We start from the raw sequence: 18439 nt of genomic DNA on the forward strand, positions 1-18439 counted from the left end.
CAATATAGCATTATTGATTTGAAATTTGATTGTTTGCTTTATCCTTCAGAAATAAATATCTCGGGATTGAAAGCAGAAGAATATTTAAGTGCACCATACGCTGAGTTTAATTTCATCATTTCTTTTGTTTATTATTACTGAAAAAGGGGTTTTAATTAAAACCATAATAATCATAAAGTGAAAGAGAAGCAGTGAAGATCAATCATTATTATTAAATAATTGCGCTTTCTGAAAGGCACCAAAAGCAAAACGAAAATTAGAATTTAAGGTCTAGGTATTAACGGTATACAAAAATACTTACATAATTAGATCCATTAAAAGACAAATAATAACCTAGAATAAATAACAAGTAACCTCCTATATCAAGCTAAATCCTAAGCAATATTATGTCTCAAACCCCGTTATGAAAAGTAACTCCTCCACTTTAAAATGAAAATAAAACTTCATATACTATAATTTACTTTCTTCATGGTAAATACTTTTCACATGTGAGAGAAATGGTTCTATTTTTAATCTTTTTTGTGGCAAGTAAATCTAACTTTCATAATGTTATTTTGTACATCGATCCAAAAGGAAGTAAAAACCACATTATTCTGGTTTCGGAAAATAAATTCAATCCAACCATTTTCTTCTAAACCTTAATAAAAATTATAAACACATGCTTATATTTTGTTTTATAAATGTATTTAAACTAATTATTTCAAAAACAAAAAACAAAAACAAATTCAAACGGCATCGGGAAAAATGACATAAGCGAATCCATACTATTTATGCTAATCATATTTAATTTGTCTCATTTTATGCTAATCATATGTAGTTGAAGAATTTTCTTTTGATTTTCCAGGTACTAGTAGAGAATAGTAGTTCAGATTCTCCACTGATATATAAATAGTATAGCCTTTTGTGAGAATAATTATTGTTGGAGAGGTAAGAACACATAAAACACCACCTTATTGGGTAAATACTTATTCACACTTTAGTTCTACACCAATCCATGCAATTAAATCTAAGTAATTTAAATATAAAGTAAAATTACTCATGAGTTCATCTTGATTAATAAATGTGTCTATAGAAAATTTATATCTTGCATTTTATCGATTTAATATAAACATTAGGAACAAATAAATTTTACAGTATGATTGTCCCAGTTATTTACAGAAAAAGGAAACCAAAATCTATTGGTTGATAGTAGAAGTACGGTAAAAGTAGTTACTTAGACCAGATACTTACACCAAAACAAACTAATTTATAATAATTAAATGATTTAATAAGTGAGAATATGTAATCATTTATTATGACTAAGTAGTAAGAATTTCTATGCAAACACTTAACATGCATTTGGTGTAAATATCCCGTAGCAGTAAGTTTTTCCCCCAATTATCATAGAGGTACTCCACCACGGACTGATAAATTAAAGTAAAAATGAATAAGTGTTATAAGGTAACTGTTCGTTTTAAAATCGAAAAAGTTACTCCTCAAACCAAGGTACGTACTACGTAGCTCAAATTATTTTTCTTGTTGAATTTTTTATTCACAACCAAAATTATTGGACAACTAATTCCAGCTTGATAAGTAGGAACATAAAACTACGCGATTCTAGCAACGATTTTCGTCAGAAGTGGAAAAATAAACTACAGTGGCTGGACTAATTAAAGAAGATAAAAATTGAGGTTATGTCATTAGTGATTGAGATTAAAAAGAACTATTTTAAGTCTCTTTTTATTTTTAATAATAATAATTTGACTAACCAGTCAGAGAAACCTTTGCTTGTGTCGATGGGGAGTAAGGATGTCACAATATTATTGGTTAATTTTCCTAATAGATTATACCTAAAAATTTGTGTTGTACGCCCCCAAAAGAGAAGAACGCGTGTTAAAAAATTCATTAAACGTGCACAAATATTAGATTGAAAAGATTCTTTTTAAGAACTGCATATTTGTCCCACGATCTACCAAAATTTTCCCCAACTTCTTACAAACAGAAAAATTTCAGCTAGTTGATATCCTTGATAAAAAATTTCTATGAAAAATATGAATCCGAATTTGAATAAATTTTTGATTGCCAAAGGATTTGTAGTTGCAAAGACACTCCATTGTACTTTTGTTGGTCCAAGTTCGAATATTTTATATCATGCAATTACTTTGTAGGATCAGAATTAGGAGAGTAAACAAGTTAAACAAAAGACGAACAACTATAGGGGTCTTTACACAAATAACCGACCAGATTTGGACATACGTCTGATTTTATTTTTTTGAAGTCTGGACATTTTTACAAGCTTTATGTTTCAGAAATGGCGTTTTGGGTTAGGATTGCAGAGAAATAGAGATGGAAAGAGATGAATGGTAGAAACTGTTTGCAATGAGTGGTTGAGAAGAAAGATGGGGAATGGAATGGCAACAACATAATAATAATATGGCTAATTAGATATGTTCATACAAAGAGTAATATGGTTTACCTTTTTCAATTCATTGCAACACAAATGGAAATGATCTCTCGTTGCCATTTGAATAGACGAAATGAACATACAAAAAAATCATTCGTTATCTTTTCACTTCACAGATCTCCTGTATCAATTTTTTACTAATATCCATACGTACAAGATCATATTAGGTAACGCGGTTCAATAAATTTTCGAGTAAAAGTTAAACTCTAAGAAATATTAGCATCTCCTATGTCATAGCCATAGTCGTGAGATAAATTCTGGCTTGCTGGCAACATTTAAAACTCAACCAATCAAGAAGGATAATAAAATTAAATTCATCAGATAGCAAAAATGCAAACAAACTATAATATCCTGATATGCCAAATAACAGCAACTCTTCAAAACCTTTGAACTCTAGGAGTATTAGATGTTGGTCTACAAAATGCATAGAAAACATAACACCTTGCTGGGGGACAAACTGATCCAACAGTGGATATCAACTTACTGAATGTTTGAGGATTTGTTAAGGATAACACCTTCATATTTGACTTGGAACCACTTCATAGCGTCATCCTTTGTGACCCTGTGCTGAATTCCAACTCGGGCCTTGCACCTCCTACGACGAGCAACACGGTATCCTGGGCGCTCGAGCACAACATAGAAATCCATACCATAGATACCGGTTGAAGGGTCATACCTATAGAACAGAATTTAGTAAAGGCACACCATTTTAAGACAAAAATACAGAGCAGTGGATGGGTAACAATCCTATGCTGATAGTCACCTCCAAATTATAAAATTGAAAACTAAGCATGTTGAATGTGAAAATAGTCGAAATAGCATGATATAGCTAGATAACATCTGCTTACTTGATTCCAAGATCAATGTGCTCCTGAATGCCAAAACCAAAGCAGCCAGTCTCACTGAAGTTTCTTCTCAACAACTCGTATTCCTTGACTTTCAATCCACTCTCAAGGAGCTGCATAGCTTTGTCTCCTCTGACAGTGACATAGCAAGCAATCTTCTCATTACGCCTAATTCCGAAGGACCGCACAGTATACCTAGCTGTCAAAGAGAGCAATACAACCATCAGAGGAAACAAAACATCATCCACAACGAATGAGGGATGAATACTTGATCACCTAGAGCCAATAAATAATTTATTTACCTCAGTACAAATGTTTCAATGTACAAAAACCAATTGTAATGTGTGAACGACCACATATCAATTTTTTATCATTGCATATTCAGAGTTAAACTAATTCTTGCATATCTAGCTCAAGAAAAAACATAACTAAACAAGCATACAACCATTCTTATTGGTAGGTTCTCGCTTAAGGGGGCAATAAGAATCATTTCACAATGGCATTGCTGCTACCGCGGTCACCACCAACAACAACAACTACTACAACTCAATCTCAAGCTAGTTGGCGTGGGTTACATGTACATATGAGCTCCTTTCAGGATGCATATAGGATAGGATAAAAGGCGGGTTACTCCTTGTGACCTAACATTTATATATCAATCAGCTACACTTCAATTCTACATCAGTTAGGGTTGACTATATGAATCTCATGTATTTCAGCTCTAGTCAGTTCCACGTCATTCCAATACAATATAATATAATGGAAATTAGAGATTCCACATTTCAACAGTACTGACTAGAAATTAATTCCAAATTCCAACAAAATTGCCATGTCAGTGTTAATAAATTAATTCATCAACTGAGCATTTCGAAGGTTAACTCAACATTTGATATACATGGAACTAGATAAGTCCAACAACTAACTATGCATTTGAGACAAAGGTAGCTAAATATCCGAAAATAAAGAAAAAAAAGTGGAATAAATTGAAGGTTTAAAAAACTAACCCTTAGAGAAAACAGGGGATTGGCCGCTGAGTTGCTCCAAGACCTATTCAGTACGGAACAATAACAATGCCAATTTCAGTTTCACAATACAAAAATGAAAATCAAGTTCTAAACACAGTATTAAACGCTATTGGGGAGGAAAATGAATGACCTTGGCTGCTCTGGTGAGCCTATCTCCGCTTTCACCAACGGAGATGTTAAGGACTAGCTTCTGAACCTTGATTTCCCTCATTGGGTTGCTCAACTTCTTCTCTGACGCCTGCTCATCGAATCAACGTATTCACATAAGTAACTTAGATTATCAAAATTCAATTCTTCAAAAACACAAATTAATGGGTGCATATTAGTCCTTTTTTTTAATAACCGAGAAATCCTCTCGGGACAACGGGCCCACTGCTCTAGGCTTCTCCACTTAAATACCAGGCATTTGTTTAACTCACACATCACGAGTTACACTCTTACTACTAGACCAAAGCCCTAGGGACGGTGTATTTTAGTCATTTAGATTTGCAGAAAATTGATTCTTAATTCTTAAACACAAAATTAGTAGATCTGCTTTTAATTCTACGACTTATATCGAACAACTCATTGATTAACGGTGGATTAATAACTAGTAAAAATGATATGAACAAAGATATCGAAGTTGAGGTTTAATTTGACAAATTACAAGCATTATAATCCACTTCTCTGACTTGTGATCAAAATATTGAGAAAATAGATAGCAATGGAAACGTACCATTTTGATTCCGTCTGAGGAGCTTTGCTGCAGAAAGAGATGAAGAGAAGCAAAGCGGCGGAGTAGGAGGGTTTTGACGAGGATTTAAAGCAGATAGCGAAATTCAGATTTGGGCTCATTTGTTTGGTTTGGTTCTATTTAGCCCGTTACATTTGGTCTTGGGCCAAGGATCTTTTTGAATTTGGGCTCATTTTGCTATATGTAGTAGTGGGGAGAAATTCAAAAATATCCAGATTTACAAGTGGTAATTAAAAAATAGTCACAGTTTCAAAAGTAATCGAAATTTAGCCACTTTTGATGTAAAGATAAATCTGAACGAAAACATTGTTCAAAATCCGAAAAATATTCCAGCATATTATACTGGAGTTCCAATATATTATACTGGAACTCCAGCATATTATGCTGGAAGTTCATACACATGTGCTCCAATTTTCAGTATATTATGCTGGAACTTCCGCGTGTTGGAGTTCCAACATAATATGCTGGAAGTTCATACACAGGTGCACCAATCTCCAGTATATTATGCTGGACCGGTCCGTATTGCAGCAAAATATTGGTTATTTTTCAATGACTTTGCAAACGCTGGCTATTTTTGAATTATCAATCCGAAAACTGGCTAGCCCGTACTATTTTTACCGTCTATATCCTTGTTTCAAAACCATTTTCGGCCCGCTTCAAATTAAAGCAAAAACACTTTCAACATGATTCAAACCACTTCTAGGCAATATCTACATGATCAAAACACATATATATATATATAATTTAATAGATTAGGTGGACAACTATTTGGGTTAATTTTTCTATTTTATGTTGTTTGAATAACAAAAGTTACTACTGAAATGTTGGTTTTTCGGCAAATATAAGTACTCGCTCCGTCTCATTTTATGCTATTATGTTTGACCGAACATAGAATGGAAAAATTTTTAAAAATACTTTTGACATGTAAGTCACGTATATGCATAATACTAAAATTAGCCTTATGAGCCGTAGTGAAAGTATCATATATCTTTTCATTTAAATGAGTAGTGGTGAGGTCAGACAACTAGGGCTGTTCAAAACTGAACTGTAACCGTTAACCGAACCGAATCGATGACCTATTGGTTTATTGGTATCGGATTATCGGGGTAATGGTTGGTGAACGGATTGAGATTTTATAATTAATGGTTTAACGGTTTGGGGGCGGATTACTCAATTTTCTTATCAGATAAACCGTTAACTCGTTAAGAATTTTTATATTTACACTTTTACATGGGATCAACAGAAGTTACAGGAGTATTATCAGAAAATAAATCTGAAAATTTCTTCAAGTTTTCAGTCAAGTTTTGTAGGTGTAGTAGATTCCGATTGTATATAAGTTTTCAGTCAGTTTGACTAGTTTTCCGTCTTTTCCCTTTTCTGATATAAAACAGGATAACTATGCAATCAAAAGAAATACTTATAATAAGTGTAGTACAAACTACAGAGTGTTAACAGATTCTATCATGTAACAACATATGTTAACAAGCCAAGTAAACTAAAAAGGGGATGGAACTTATAGTCGAGTCATTTATCGGGTTTGGCTGTTTGGTATTCACAAGACTAGTATTGTTCAAATTTTTTTATTTGATTTAGCTGATAAACCGCCCGATAACCGTTAATCTGATACCAATCCACTTGTTATCTTATTGGGTGGCTAGCAAATTACTATATTTATAATCTGATAACCGATAAGCCGAACCGTTAAACGTAATTATTCGCCCGATAAGTACCCCTACCAACAACTCATGTAATTCAATGAGTAAATGGGGTGTACTGGAATTAAATAGTTTCCGAAAGGATAAAAGTGTTAATTTTTGGGGATAAATTAAAATAATTTTTTTTAAAAAAAGCAGCCTGATGCACTAAGCTCCCGCTATGCGCGAGGTCCGGGGAAGGGCCGGTCCACAAGGGTCTATTGTACGCAGTCTTACCCTACATTTCTGCAAGAGGTTGTTTTCACAACTTGAACCCATGATCTCCTGGTCACATATCAACAACTTTACCAGTTACGCCAAGGCTCTCCTTCTAAATTAAAATAAAAGTGTGCACATAAATTCAAAAAATAGAAAGTAACAGTACTTGTGGAAATGCATGTTGTGAATTCAAGAATAGTACTTTCTTGGTTCTTTTTTCCCTTTTTCTTTTCATGAAAAATTTAGTTTATTCATCGATTTGTATGTGTCATACTTGCGCAAAAACTATGTTAATCTTCTCTGTATTGTTTCAAACTTTTCGGATACACCCGAAGGGACTATCCTCTATACTAAACCTATTTAACGGGCCGGGTTGACCCATTTCCGAACCACCCTGAACCCGGACCGGCCCGAGCCGGTAGTTAGGGGGCGGGGTGGGCTGGGTTAGGGTGTTGGTCCGTGTAAAAAAAATTCGGTTAACCGGACCGGTCAAATTCGGTCAAGAAAAATCACTATTGAACCGGTTAACCGGCCCGACCCGGTTCAACAGTGATTTTCTGTTATTTTAAAAAAAATCATTTGACCGTTGGTAAACGGTCAGCTTTCAATTTGATCGTTGCCCAACGGATATTTTGTAAGAATAGCCCTTTTTTGGGCAATTATTTTAAAAAATAACACTTTTAGTAATTACTAATTTAGCCCTTTAAAAAACTATAAAGTATAAATACACTTCCCTCTTCTTCATTTCTTCACTCATCTCTCATTTCTCAAACTCAAATTCTCAATTCAAGTTAAATCATGCCCCGTGATTCTAGAGTGCGCTCATATGTTTGGGAACACTTTGAGGTGGTAGAAGAAAATGAAGTTCACAAAGTAAAGTGCAAGAACTGTGGTCGAGTCTTAAATCTTCGTCGAAAGTGGGAGGGCACAGGCTGTTTAATGAGGCATATGAAGAGTTGTCTTGAGCGCCCTCCAGAAATTCGTATTTAAGATTTTAAGTTGATTTGAGACAATTTGTGTTATTTTAAAATTAGTAGACGTATTATGCTTAATGTTTTAGTTTATTTGATTAATTTGAAGTATTATTATGCAATGAAAATTTGAAATGAAACTATGAAAGCCTTTGAATTTAACACTCTAGAAGATGGCCAAGAAGGTCATATTGATTATGAAGAACTTACTAAGGCAATGCAAAACCTTTGAAGTTCTAGATTTATATTTAATAATTAAACTTTGAATTTACTCTTTTTTCATTAATTTAGTTGTTGTTAAATGTAAACTTTAATTTGCAAGTTTGAACTTGCAAATTATAAGTGCAATTTTTTTCCATCTTCATTGTATTCTATTATCTTAAATTCTTAATGAAATATTCAAATATAAGAATTTTAAAGTCTTTGAATCCTTATTCAAACACTCTTTTTATAAGATTATTTTTTTGTTTTATATTTTTACTTTAGTTATACAAAAAAAAAAAAAATCGGCCCGACCTCTTAGGCCCGGAACTGTTCCGGTTCAATTTTTGACCGAATGGGGCCGGACCCGTTAAGCTCAATTTGTATAACCCCAAACCCGACCCGGATTGGTGACTGGCCGGTCCCTTTTTTCTCGACCCGGACCGGCCCGACCCACCCGTTTGTCACCTTTACTCTATACTACTTGAATGGATACTTTATTTAGTGCACTCGCTTGTCATAATGGAAAGAAATATTGAGAGCAACATTATATTAGCAAAGAGTCAAATTATCCTACTCAAGGTAGCACAGAGAATCGAAGGCCCATGATCGAGGGTCATGATTGAAGGCCCATGCTCGAGGGTCATGATCGAAGGTTGGGCTCGAAGGTCACGATTGAAGGCCCAGGCTCGAGGGCTATGATCGAGGCCGAGGATCGAGGCCATGACCGAGGCAGGACCGAGGGCTGCCTGGGCAGAACTATAAAGGAGGGGACTTCGTCCCATTCTCTATTTTTGACAAATTGGAGCTTGAGCAGAGGCGATTTTTAATAGATTTTCAAGGAAAGATATTGGGGTAAGTGATTCTAACTCAGATTTGGTCAATATACACGAATATATCATTGTTTTCACTATTTAATAGTGTTTTGAGATTGAAATTTTGAAAAAATTTAGAAATCTCATAGAAACGAATTTTTGAGATTTCAGTATCGATTCGGAGTCGGATTTGAGTGAAACTGGTATGGTTGGACTCGTAATTGAATGGGTTATCGGATTTCGTAACTTTTGCCGAATTCTGAGATGTGGGCTCCACATACGAATTTTTAATTAATTTCAGATTTTTATTGAAAATGTAGTATTTTCTTATGAAATTGATTCTTTAATTTTTGGTGACTATATCGAATTATTTTTGGTTAGATTTGAGTCATTCAGAGTTGGATAATCGAGGAAAGGGTCTACTAGTAGATTAAATTAGAGCAAGACGAGGTGAGTCTCTTGTCTAATCTTGTGAGGAAAAAATTACCCCATAGTTGATTGAATTAATAATTGTTGCTAAGTGTGAGGGCTACGTACGCACGAGGTGACGAGAGTCCGTACGTAGCTACTATCTATGCTAAGTCCGGGTAATTTAGGACTCAGAGCATGAATTATGTGTGTAAATTGTATTCTTTATTTAATTAAATTATTAGAAATATATTGTGAATTGTTAGGGAAAGATAGTAAAAGAAGGGAATCTCATATACTTAATTTTTTGTTTAAATTAATTAATTGATAAAAGGAATTGTTCATTCTCTCGAATTAATCTTATAATAAATACACTCTTATTCCGGAGGTACATAAGAAAATGTCTTCATTTCTTGTGGAGCGGGCCGAACGCCTCGGTAGTATAGATGCATCTATGGATCGCGTCGCACGTCCCTCAACGGTTTACACGACACTCTGGAATGGGCCGTACGACCTTGGCAGAAATCGTGCCTAATAATAATAATTACACGATACCTTGATGTTTTAATGGCAGCTTGTGAATTTAATTAATAGATTGAAATTTATTGCATTTGAAGGAATTTAATTATTTCTGTTGGTTAAATGAGAATTATCGTAAATTCTATGAATCATGTTGATTTAAATATTCTATTTTTATTTCAATTATTATTATTGACCCCTTAGTGAGTGTCAAAGTAGACCTCTCGTCTCTACCTCTTCGAGATTAGGCTTGATACTTACTGGGTACACGTTGCTTACGTACTCATGCTACATTTGCTGCACTTTTTGTGTAGGATCTGAGACAGGCACTTGTGGAGGACCTATTATCGCACATCCACGTTATCCAGAGGTGTAGTGGTGAGCTGTCTTTCTGAGGCGTTCTGTAGTTACCAGTGCCTCTTCTTGTATTTGCACTCTGTCTATTTTATTTCAGACAGTATTTGAAGTTTTGTATAACTTACTAGATGCTCATACACTTGTGACACCAGGTCTTGGCATACACACTGGTAGAATTTGGATTTGCATTATTTTTCTTGGATTTAAATTAATCAGTATCTTTTCTACTTTCATTAATATTGCTAGGAAAAAGAATAAACTATCTAGAAAATTATTAAAGAATGATTGATATATGTGTAATTTATTAGTTTGGCTTGCCTAGCTGTAGTGTTGGGCGCCATCACGACCTCTAGGTGAAATTGGGTCGTGACACTAATGAACTTTGAAATTTTAAGTTTCCACAAACGACGCCAGAACCTATCAAATCAAGTCCGATTGACCTCAGATTTTGCACACAAGTCATAAATGTCATAATGGACCTATTAAAATTTTTAGAATCGGATTACGACCCCGATATCAAAAAGTCAACCCCTCGGTCAAACTTCCCAAAAATTCGACTTTCGACATTTCAAGCCTAATTCCACTACGGACCTCCAAATAATTTTTCGGACATGCTCCTAAGTCCATAATTACCATACGGAGTTATTGGAATCATCAGAATTAAATTCCGAAGTCATTTATACATAAGTCAATATCTGGTCAACTTTCCCAATCTTAAGTTTTCAATTATGAGACTAAGCGTCTCATTTCACTCCGAAATCCTTCTGGACCCGAACCAACTAACACGGTAAGTCGTGAAATAACTGTAAAGAATAACTTGAGCATTAAATGGGAAAACGGGGTTATAATACTCAAAACGACCGGCCGGGTTATTACATTCTCCCCCTCTTAAACAAACGTTCGTCTTCGAACGAGTTTAGAATAATACCTGGAGTCTCAAATAAGTGTGGATATTTGTTCTGCATCTCCTGCTCAATCTCCCAAGTAGCTTCTCCGACTGGCTGGCCTCTCCACTATACCTTCACTGATGCTATGTCCTTTGACCTCAGCTTTCGAACCTGCCGGTCTAAATTAGCCACCGGCTCCACATCATAAGTCAAATTACCGTCCAGCTGCACTGTACTAAAATCCAGAATATGAGATGGATCCCCGACATACTTTCAGAGCATGGATACATGGAATACTGGATGAACACCTGATAGACTAGGTGGCAAGGCAAGTTCATAAGCCACCTCTCCAATTTTCTTAAGTATCTCAAAAGGCCCAATATACCGAGGGATCAACTTGCCCTTCTTCCCGAACCTCAACACACCCTTCATGGGTGAAATCTTAAGTAGAACCTTCTCCCCAACCATGTAAACAACATCACGAACCTTCCTGTCGACATAACTCTTCTGTCTAGACTGCACCGTGCGAAGTCGTTCCTGAATCACTTTGACCTTCTCTAAAGCATCCTGAACTAAGTCAGTTCCCAACAGTCTAGTCTCACCCGGCTCAAACCAACCCACCGGAGATCGACACCGTCTCCCATACAAAGCCTCATACGGAGCCATCTGAATACTTGACCGGTAGCTGTTATTGTAAGCAAACTCCGTGAGTGGCAGAAACTGATCCTAAGAACCCCCGAAATCAATGACACAAGCGCGTAGCATATCCTCTAATATCTGAATAGTGCGCTCGGACTGTCCGTACGTCTGAGGATGAAATGTTGTACTCAACTGAACCTGTGTGCCCAATTCTCGCTGCACTGCTCTCCAAAACTGTGATGTAAACTGTGTACCCCGATCTGAAATAATAGACACTGGCACACCGTGTAGACGAACAATCTCACGAATATAAATCCCAGCCAACCGCTCCGAAGAATAATTAGTACCAACTGGGATAAAATGCATAGATTTGGTCAACCGATCTACAATCACCCAAACAACATCAAACTTTCTCAAAGTCCGTGGGATCCCAACTACGAAGTCCATGGTAATACGCTCCCACTTCCACTCCGGAATTTCAAGTTTGTGAAGTAATCCGCCCGGTCTCTGATGCTCATACTTTACCCATTGACAATTTAAACACCGAGCTACAAATCCAACTATATCTTTCTTCATTCGCCTCCACCAATAGTGCTTCCTCAAATCCTAATACATCTTCGCGACACCTGGATGAATAGAGTATCGCGAACTGTGAGCTTCCTGGAGAATCAGCTCACGCAAACCATCTACATTAGGCACACATAGACTGTCTTGCATCCGTAATACACCTTCATCCCCAATAGTGACTTCCTTGGCATCACCGTGATGAACCGTGTCCTTAAGGACGGGCAGATGGGGATCATCATACTGGCACTCTCTAATGTGATCATATAAAGAAGACCGAGAAACCACACAAGCCAAAACTCGATTCGGCTCGGCAATATCCAATCTAACAAACTGGTTGGCCAAGGCCTGAACATCCAAGGCTAAAGGCCTCTCTACTACCGGTAAGTATGCTAAGCTGCCCAAACTCTCCGCCTTACGACTCAAGGCATCGGCCACTACATTGGCCTTTCCGGGATGATAGAGAATGGTGATATCATAATCCTTAAGTAACTCTAACCACCTCCACTATCGTAAATTAAGATCTTTCTGTTTGAATATATGTTGTAGACTCCGATGATCGGTATAAACCTCACAATGGACACCGTACAAATAGTGCCGCCAAATCTTCAAGGCATGAACAATAACTGCTAACTCAATGTCGTAGACCGGATAATTCTTCTCATGTTCCTTTAACTATCTGGACGCATAGGCAATCACCATACTGTCTTGCATAAGCACTGCGCCGAGACCAATACGCAATGAGTCACAATACATAATATAAGACTCTGAACCTGTAGGCAACACCAATACTGGAGTTGTAGTCAAAGATGTTTTGAGCTTCTGAAAGCTCTCTTTACATTCATCTGACCACCTGAACGGAGACCTTTTGTAGGTCAATTTAGTCATAGGCGATGCAATAGACGCAAAACCCTCCACGAAGCGACGATAATAACCGGCCAGGCCAAGAAAACTCGGAATCTCAGTAACTGAAGAGGGCATGGGCTAACTCTGAACTGCCTCTATTTTCTTCGGATCCACCTTAATTCCTTCATTGGACACTATATGCCCCAAGAATGCCACCGAATTAAGCCAGAACTCACGCGTAGAGAATTTGGCATAAAGTCTCTCCTCTCTCAGCCTTTGTAATACAATACCCAAGTGTTGTGCATGCTCCTCCTGGCTACGTGAGTATACCAGGATATCATCAATAAATACTATGACAAATAAATCAAGATATGGCTGGAATACACTATTCATCAAATGTATAAATGTTTCTGGGGCATTGGTTAGCCCGAAAGACATAACAAGAAATTCATAGTGTCCATAACGAGTTCTGAATACCGTCTTTAGAATATCCGAATCCCGAATTTTCAACTGGTAATACCCAGATCTCAAATCAATTTTGGAGAACACCCTCGCCTCTTGAAACTGGTCAAATAAGTCATCAATACGCGGCAGGGGATATTTATTCTTGATTGTAACTTTGTTCAACTGCCTATAATCGATACGCATCCGCATAGTACCATATTTCTTTTTCACAAACAGAACCGGTGCACCCCAAGGCGACATACTAGGCCTAATAAACCCTTTTGCAAGGAGTTCCTGAAGTTGCTCTTTCAATTCTTTTAACTCAGCTAGTGCGGAGGAATAGAAATGGGCTGAGTGTCCTACACCAAGTCAATACCGAAATCAATACCCCTGTCGGGTGGCATACCTGGCAGGTCTACAGGAAATACATCCGAAAAGTCTCGCACGACCGGTACTGAATCAATAATAGGAGTATCTGCATCAACATCTCTCACAAAGGCCAAATATGACAAACATCTCTTTCCAACCATACATTGGGCCTTCAAATAAGAAATTACCCTGCTAGGAACAAAATCTAGAGAACCTCTCCATTCAACCTTTGGCAACCCCGGCATCGTCAATGTCACGGTTTTTGCATGAAAGTCTAGAATAGCATGACATGGAGACAACCAATTCATACCCAGGATTACATCAAAATCAACTATACCGAGTAATAAGAGATCAATTGTAGTCTCCAATTCCCCAATAGTTACCACACACACGACCGATACACACAGTCCACAGTAATAATATCGCCCACCGGTGTAGACACACAAATAGGTGAAACTAAGGACTCACAGGGCATGTCCAGATAATGAGCAAAATACGATGATATATATGAATAAGTGGATCTAGGGTCAAATAATATAGAAGCCTCCTTGTGGCACACTGAAACAATACATGTGATCACTGCATCTGAAGCAACAACATCTGGCCTGGCAAGAAAAATATAGAATCGGGCCTGACCGCCACCTGACCGGCCTCCCCTTCTTGGGCGACTCCTAGCTGCCTAACCCCCACCCGAGCTGGTTGGACGGGTGGTATAACTGCTGGTGCTGGTGCTGTTGGTTGAGAACTCTACTGTAGACCCTCAGTCAACAACATAGGACAATCTCTCTTGAAATGACACAATTCTCCGCACTCGAAACAACCCCTCCTCTGACGGAACTGCTGCTCCTGATAACCCGAGAAATTACCTGTAGAAGCCTGAGCAGACGAGGCATGATGAGAACTTTGCGCTGGTAGTGCACTGAATGAAGATTGGCCTGAGTGAGCACTGTAAGAACCGTGGCTGGCTGATGCACCATGATGAGCTGGACGAGTCACCTGGGCGTGTTTGAAAGAACGACCCTTATCGCGGTAAAACTGACCCCTTGAAGAAACACCGCTGAAATCGCCTGAACTACGAGGCCTCTTAGCCTCCCTCTCAACCCACTTCTGACTGTGAACCATATCAATTTGATGAGAAATGTCGACCACCTCGTCGAAAGTGGCACCAGACACTCTCTATCTAGTCATCAGTAATCGTAGCTGAAAAGTGAGGCCATCTATGAACCTCCTGATCCTTTCTCTATCTATGGGAATCAACCAGATAGCATGACGGGCCAACTCCGAAAATCTCATCTCATACTGCGTCACAGACATATCACCCTGACGAAGCTGCTCGAACTGTCTGCGTAGCTCCTCTCAGCGGGACTGAGGCACGAACTTCTCCAGGAATAAACCGGAGAACTACTACGACGTAAGGGGTGCTGCACCGATCGGCCTACGCCTCTTGTAAGCCTCCCACTATCTGAAGGCAGCCCCAAAAAACTGAAAAGTAGTGAACGAGACCCCACTGGTCTCCAGAATACCCGATGTTTGAAGCATCCGTTGACACCTATCTAGGAAACCCTGAGCATCCTCTAACTCAGTACCGCTGAATGGTGGAGGTCGAAGCCTCTTAAATCTCTCAAGTCTCATCTGCTCGTCGTCTGCCATAACAGGAACTACCGGGGCATGAGCAGCTGCAGCCGGCTGGGCTGGTAGTGCCCCCGGTATCTGAAGTCCTTGTACTACCTGGTGTGGAGTACGGGTAATAGGGCTATGAGTACCTCTCCCGGCCTGAGAAGTGGCAGGTACAGCTTGAGCCGAAACCACCTGAGCAAGACCAGTACAAACTGTCAATATATGGGCCAGAGCCTCCTAAAGGTCTGGAATCACAATAGGTGTAACTGGTGCCTGAGCTGGTCCCACCGGCTCAACAGTATCCGGAATCTGTTCCTGAGCTCGAGCAACTGGTGGTACTACAAGTGCTGCTCCAACTGCTGCACGAGCTATACCTTGGCCCCGACCTCTCATGACCCTAACTGGTGGCACTGGTGGTTGGCTGTCCGATTCGGTAGTACGTGTCCTCACCATCTGTGAGAATAGAATAATAAAAATTTAGTTTTCGGAATCAGCAAATTCGCACGACAGAATACAAAAAAGTGAAATTTTCCTAAGGGTTCTGCAGCATCTCGCAGATAAGTACAGACATCTCCGTACCGATCCGCAAGACTCTCGTGAGACCTATGTAACCTAGGCTCTGATACCAACTTATCACGACCCAAAATTTTAACTTGTCGTAATGGCGCCTGTCTCGATACTAGGCAAGCCAAAAATCTCAATAAATCACAATTTCTTTTAAGCTTGAAAATATAATATTTAAACACAATCCACAAATCTCGCAAATACCGATACAAATACTCCCAAAACCTGGTATCACTGAGTACATGAGTATCTAATATGAAAACAAGTTTGGAAAATACGGTCTATAACAGTCTGAGACCAAATATAGTAAATAAGGAGATAGGGAAGGAGAGGCAAGGTCTGCGAAACACGACATCTACCTTAGAATCTCTGAAAAATCAACTGTGCGAAATAATCAACACCCGCTATGTTTGGGAACACCTGGATCTGCACACGAAGTGCAGGGTGTAGTATGAGTACAACCAACTCAGCAAGTAACAATAATAAATAAGGAACTGAAGATAGTGACGAGCTACACAGTTACAGTTCATTTTCAGTAATTACGGCAGAGAGTAGACATGCTATCAATTCCAGCAGTTTAAGTCAAATCAGTTTAATACAGTTCAAGTTCATGTAATCCGGATATAAAATCTTTCAGAGAATTTCACAACAATGACAGATAGCACTAAGTGCAACAACAAATGAAAAGCAAGTACAGCCTCTCAGGGCAATAGTTACTCAACTCGTCACAACAGCTCAACCACTCGGCTCTCAGTCCTCAGCACTCACACTCAGTGGGTACCCACGCTCACTAGGGGTGTATAGACTCCGGAGGGGCTCCTACAACCCAAATGCTATAATCCGCACGGACAACTCATGTGCTGTACGGACAACTCACGTGTTGCACGAACAACTCACGTGCTATAATATCCATACCTCATCGACAGGCCCTCGGCCTCACTCAGTCATCAACCTCTCTAGTCTCTCGGGCTCTCGAAAATCACAAAGATCGGCCCAAACAAAGATAACATAGTGTATCAACAAAAATCAAGAAAGATTGAGGTGATACGCAAGAAAAATCATGACTGAGTACAAGACAACAATTAGCAAATAATTCAACAAGTACGCGATCTTTGCGGGTCCCAGCAACACTATCACATAGCCTAAGCATGATTTACAGTCAAATTTCTTTAACACATAAAGAGCATATAGCTAACAACAAGTTATTCAACTTTATAGTTTTACGGGACAGACCAAGTCACAATCCCCTCGGTGCACGCCCACACGCCCGTCACCTAGCATGTGCGTCACCTCCAAAAAATCACATAACATAAAAATTCGGGTTTTTGTACCCTCAAGACTAGATTTAAAATTGTTACTTACCTCAAACCGTGAAATTCTTATTCTGCTAAGCCTTTGCCTCGTGAATTGGCCTCCAAAAGCCTCGAAACTAGCCACAAATAATTCGATAAAATGCTAAATTTCCATAAAAATCCAAAATTTAGCTCAAAAATTGCCTGTGGGGGCCACGTCTCGGAACCCAATAAAAGTTACAAAATCCGGAAGCCCATTCAACCATGAGTCTAACCATACCAATTTTACCAAAATCCGACCTCAAATCGACCTCCAAATCTTCAAATCTTATTTTCATATCCCTAAGTTCAAATCCCCGATTTACACCTCAAAAATATGTAACCTAGTCGGATTATTCGATGATAATTCAATATTATAAAGTAGAAATGATTACAAGTGACTTACCTCAAGATTTCCCGTGAAAGCCTCACTCAAAATCGCCCAGCCCGAGCTTGAAATGCCTAAAAATGGGCAAAAGCTCGGAACCCCTCTGTTTTTGTACTGCCCAGGGTTTTCCGCTTCTGCGGGATTTTGTGCGCATTTGCGAACACGCTTCTGCGAGGAGCTGTCCGCTTTTGCGAATTTGCCTCACCAAGCGCCCTTGCGCTTATGCGATCAAATGCCCGCAGGTGCGGGGACGCTTCTGCGGCTACCTGTCGCTTCTGCGATCGAAGCTCCAGCCACGCCTGGACGCATCTGCGATGGAAGGCTCGCTTCTGCGAGCTCGCACCTGCGATGGAAGTTCCGCAGGTGCAATTACATCAGATGGCAGAAACCTTCAAATTTTCTTTCAAGTCCAAATTCGATCCGTTAACCTTCCGAAATTCACCCGAGGCCTCCGAGACCTCAACCAAATATACTATCAAGTCCTAAAACACCTTACGAACTTAGTCGAACCCTCAAATTACCTCAAACAACGCTGTCACACCTCATTTTTCCCGAGGGGA

The 18439-nt window shown here is 38.7% G+C and overlaps 1 protein-coding gene and 1 non-coding gene across 2 annotated transcripts; both read right to left on the reverse strand.

Annotated features, from left to right (window-relative positions):
* Nucleotides 1-2743: 2743 nt before the first annotated feature.
* LOC107780974 (large ribosomal subunit protein uL5z) lies at nt 2744-5167 on the reverse strand. Its single transcript, XM_016601599.2, has 5 exons — nt 5029-5167; nt 4444-4551; nt 4293-4335; nt 3292-3487; nt 2744-3119 (listed from the first exon to the last, which is right to left on the reverse strand). The coding sequence occupies exons 1-5, from the start codon at nt 5029-5031 to the stop codon at nt 2924-2926; spliced, it is 546 nt and encodes a 181-aa protein (XP_016457085.1). The 5' UTR covers nt 5032-5167; the 3' UTR covers nt 2744-2923.
* Nucleotides 5168-7195: 2028 nt separating this feature from the next.
* On the reverse strand, nt 7196-7299 carry LOC142167622 (U6 spliceosomal RNA). Its single transcript, XR_012697715.1, has one exon. It is a non-coding gene; the product is annotated as a U6 spliceosomal RNA (small nuclear RNA).
* Between the last annotated feature and the right edge of the window lie 11140 nt (nt 7300-18439).

The sequence above is a fragment of the Nicotiana tabacum genome, chromosome 12, assembly GCF_000715075.1.
Source record: "Nicotiana tabacum cultivar K326 chromosome 12, ASM71507v2, whole genome shotgun sequence".
NCBI lineage: Eukaryota > Viridiplantae > Streptophyta > Magnoliopsida > Solanales > Solanaceae > Nicotiana > Nicotiana tabacum.

What these genes read in the sequence shown, in the direction of transcription:
- LOC107780974 (XM_016601599.2), bottom strand. An exon ending in GGCTCACCAGAGCAGCCAAG is followed by an intron (nt 4,336 to 4,443) that starts GTCATTCATTTT and finishes CGTACTGAATAG; the next exon opens with GTCTTGGAGCAACTCAGCGG. An exon ending in CACATTGATCTTGGAATCAA is followed by an intron (nt 3,120 to 3,291) that starts GTAAGCAGATGT and finishes TCTGTTCTATAG; the next exon opens with GTATGACCCTTCAACCGGTA.